The sequence below is a fragment of the Colobus angolensis genome, unplaced genomic scaffold (genome assembly GCF_000951035.1).
Source record: "Colobus angolensis palliatus isolate OR3802 unplaced genomic scaffold, Cang.pa_1.0 Scaffold142, whole genome shotgun sequence".
Taxonomy (NCBI): domain Eukaryota; kingdom Metazoa; phylum Chordata; class Mammalia; order Primates; family Cercopithecidae; genus Colobus; species Colobus angolensis.
Window position 1 is genome coordinate 3510449 of NW_012114511.1, and position 3887 is coordinate 3514335.

General features: G+C 48.0%; 1 protein-coding gene across 1 annotated transcript in view; it reads right to left on the reverse strand.

The window, feature by feature from the left end:
* The window catches only part of GFRA3 (GDNF family receptor alpha 3), a 24058-nt gene that overhangs the window by 16937 nt on the left and 3234 nt on the right, over positions 1-3887 (reverse strand). Inside the window, exon 2 of the mRNA XM_011935363.1 lies at positions 3318-3652. Coding sequence (XP_011790753.1) covers positions 3318-3652 — 335 coding nt within the window. The remainder of the gene's footprint in view (positions 1-3317; positions 3653-3887) is intronic.

A 3887-nucleotide genomic window follows, 5' to 3' on the forward strand; every position in this document is an offset into this window, starting at 1 on the left:
GAGTGCAGTGGCGCGATCTCAGCTCACTGCAACCTCCGCCTCCTGGGTTCAAGCAATTCTCCTGCCTCAGCCTCCCGAGTAGCTGGGATTACAGGCACGCGCCATGACGCCCAGCTAATTTTTTTGTATTTTTAGTAGAAACGGGGTTTCATCATGTTAGCCAGGCTGGTCTTGAACTCCCGACCTCAGGAGATCTGCCCGCCTTGGCCTCCCAAAGTGCTGGGATTACAGGCATGAGCCACCGTGCCCGGCCCAACTCCTCATCTTGACTAGGTAAAATAATAAGAATAATCACTATCATCATCTATATGCATTGAACACCCATTTATCTAGAATTCAAGCAGCCAGAAAGCTCAGAAAACCACACCTCTTTCCTCAGTGCTGCGCTGTGAGAGCCTATGGTAGAAATGATAACCCAGAGTACCTGCAACATTCTGAAGCACTTTCAGAACTGTCCAAAACACATGCAGCCACATTCCAGTTTAGGTTTCTGGTTTGGTTTTGGCTTCATCTGCACCTATCCTGTTCCATTTTAATGTCACCTGCCCATCTTTCATTTACTGATTCATGTATACTCTGTTCCCCATACTCTGAATCTTAGGAAATTATGGTGATATTTCTATTAACAGAATATTCCAGCAGCCACAGTAATCAAGTAATTGCAACAGGTTATTTGCTAAGCTTGTCACTAAGAGTTTTTCATGCATGAAACTCTATGCCTTTTTCTCAAAATTCTAATTCTAATGATAAAAAACTGACTATACAGCAAAGCTCACATCTTTCTCAAAAAGCATGTGTGTATGTTTTTCCCCAATTAACTCATAGTCTCACTTTCCTGAAAAACATGCATCACAGTCCTTGCCAGACTGATGGCTCCCCACCCCGAGTCACCCCGTGCAGAATCACACTCTCTTTTCCTGCCCAATACCTCGCCCATCCCATTAGAATGGTTGAAAACAGCAATTTCCTAGTCTTCAGGGACAAAAATGCTACTTTCCCAGCTGCCTTGAATGCAAGTAAATACTCCATTTCAGCACAATTTTTCCTGGGGCTGCTGCCACTCCCACCACACCCTTTGCAGGGGCCCGCCTTGTAGAAACAGGGAGCCCTAATGGGCTCTCTTCAATGGCCTCACTAATAACTGCTGTCCTTTGGAGACACCTGTGAGACCAGACCATGCCCCAGAGCTCACACTTCCAGCCTGACACAGTCTTCCTTAGTCACCTGGTAGGCTAGAAACTTTCCCCTTATAAGCCCCCCAACTTGTGCCCCTCCCCAGCCACCCTTCCTCTAGGGTCCAGCCCCAGCCTCTGGTTCCCGAGCCTAATTGCCCTCCACACCTGGTTTGAGCACGTTCAGTTTGCTGAGATTCATTTTCCAGGGTTTGCTGGTCACTGTGTCTTCATAGGGGGAGACATCCAGCTCATAGTTACCTAGAGACAAGGTGGGGAGCACCAAAATGCTGAGGACCAGGGTGGGGTAGGTGGGAGGGGCTGAAGCTGCTGGCTCAGACCTCAAAGCCCTGTGGAGAAAAGGAAAAGCACAGCCTCTACCTAACCAGCTGCAAGCTGTGCAGAAACAAGAAAAATGCAGGGCCATAAGGTATAGGCTGGGTTCCACCAATAAACTATAAGAATAATAAGAGCTACCATTTGTTGAGCACACTGTGTGCTGAGCACCATGGTATAAGTGAGATAAATAAATATGCTGAGCACCATCGCACTTATCAGCACACAGTGTAGGGAGGCAAGAGGATTCAGGGAGAAGCCTCCGAGGAAGTTCAGAAAGAGAAGTGATTAGGATGAGGAGTAGAAAACAGGGAACAAGGAGTGTGGCAAACTGTATTATTGTTTCCAATTATTTGTTCCCCACCCCTTGGGAGGATTATACTTCCCCACCTGTTGCCATGTAACTTTCACACTCCCTGTGAGAGGCGTATACTTCCTCACCCCACTGATGGCAGGCTTGGCCATGTGACTTGCTCTGGCCTGTGGATTGTGAGCTGAAGTGATGTAAATCACATCTGAGCAGAAGCTTTAAGAACCCTCACGTGGTTCTGCTGCTACTCTTTCTCCTCTACCAGCCTGGATCCTCCGTGAAGAAGACAAGTAGAACAGAGACAAGGCCAACTCATAGAAGCCTCCAGCAGATGTGTAACATGAGCAAGAAATACATTTTTGTTGTTGAAAGCCAGAGATTTGGGAACTGGTTGTTACAATAGCATAACCTAGCAAATTCTTACTAAAAATGCAATGGCGTGCCAGGTGTGGTGGCTCACAGCTGTAATCCTAGCACTTTGGGATGCCTAGGCGGGTGGATCACCTGAGGTCAGGAGTTCCAGACCAGCCTGGCCAACATGGTGAAACCCCATCTCTACTGAAAATACAAAAATTAGCCAGGCGCAGTGGCTCATGCCTGTAATCCCAGCACTTTGAGAGGCCTAGACCGGCGGATCACGAGGTCAGGAGATCGAGACCATCCTGGCTAACACAGTGAAACCCCGTCTCTACTAAAAAATACAAAAAAACTAGCCAGGCGAAGTGGCGGGCGCCTGTAGCCCAGCTTGCAGTGAGCTGAGATCCAGCCACTGCACTCCAGCCTGGCCAACAGAGCGAGACTCCATCTCAAAAAAAAAAAAGGAAAGAAAAAGAAAACAAAGAAAAAAGTTCTTAAAGGACAGTAAGTGAAAAAATAAGCACTACCATTTATTAAGCACTTACTCTTCACCAGTACTCTACACCACTCTATATAAATTATGTAATTTAACTCTCACCAGAATCCCATGAGGTCTGCATTATTATCCCAGTTTTTATAGGAGACTAAATGGAACCTTAGGTTTAGTGATGGAATTTTTAGGTTAAGTGATGCGCTCAAGATCACAGAGACCCAGGATTTAAATTCACACCTGTCTGACTTCAGATCCCGTCTTACCACTACCCCACACCACCTCCACGGAAAAATGCTCATGAGATACGTGCCATAAGAGAAGAAAAGTAAGGCACAAATATATTCCCAGAATGTTTACTTTTGTTATCTGGATAGAAAAATGACTGGAAGGAAATGCTTCCCAAAGTATGGTAGATTATCTTCAGGTGATAGAATTTTGAATGATTTTTTAAAATATATTTTTATATTTCCTGAGATTTTACAGCAAAGAAAAAAGAAACATATTCTTTTTGAGAAAAGACTTTCACAAAATATCCAAGGTAGCTACTCGGTAAAGCAGCCAATGGGTCCACGGTTCCCTGGGAGGGTCAGACCTGCTCAGCACAGGAACATGGCCAGGAAGGAGTGGCGTGTGCCACATCCCTGCCCACCCTGTCTTCCCAAATCACATACCTGCAAAGCGGGTCGGAGAAGCAGAGGCGCCGCAGCTCCAGGCAGTTGGGGGCCACAGGTGGCAGCGCGCAGCTGGGGGCGATGGTGTTGCGCCGGCGCTCCCCGCAGCCCCGGTCGTTGGGTGCGCATGGGCACAGTAGCAGGCCTTGCGCATGAGGCTCGGCGGCCTTCTCGAAGAAAGTGAGCAGCTGCTTGAGGCAGACGTGGCGCTGGCAGTGGGGCCCAGAGCACGCCTCCCCGTAGGCCTTGCGCAGCCGGTCACACTTGTCATTGAGAGTACACAGCATGGCAAACTTGAGGCAGAGGTCTGAGTCTAGGGGGAAAGGGCACGGAGTCACTGGGCTGGGCCCTCTGCACGCCTGCAGCCCAGGCTCCATAGGAACCCCGGAAAACCCTGATTTGACAAGGAAGGTAGTGGATATAGGAGGAAAAGAAAGCCTGTCCTGAATAAACCCACTCCTAATCCAGGGCTTCCCCTCTCCCCACAAACTCTACCTGCTCTTCTGCAGCCTTCCCCATCGTACTCTCGTACTCCTCTTTTTTTTTTT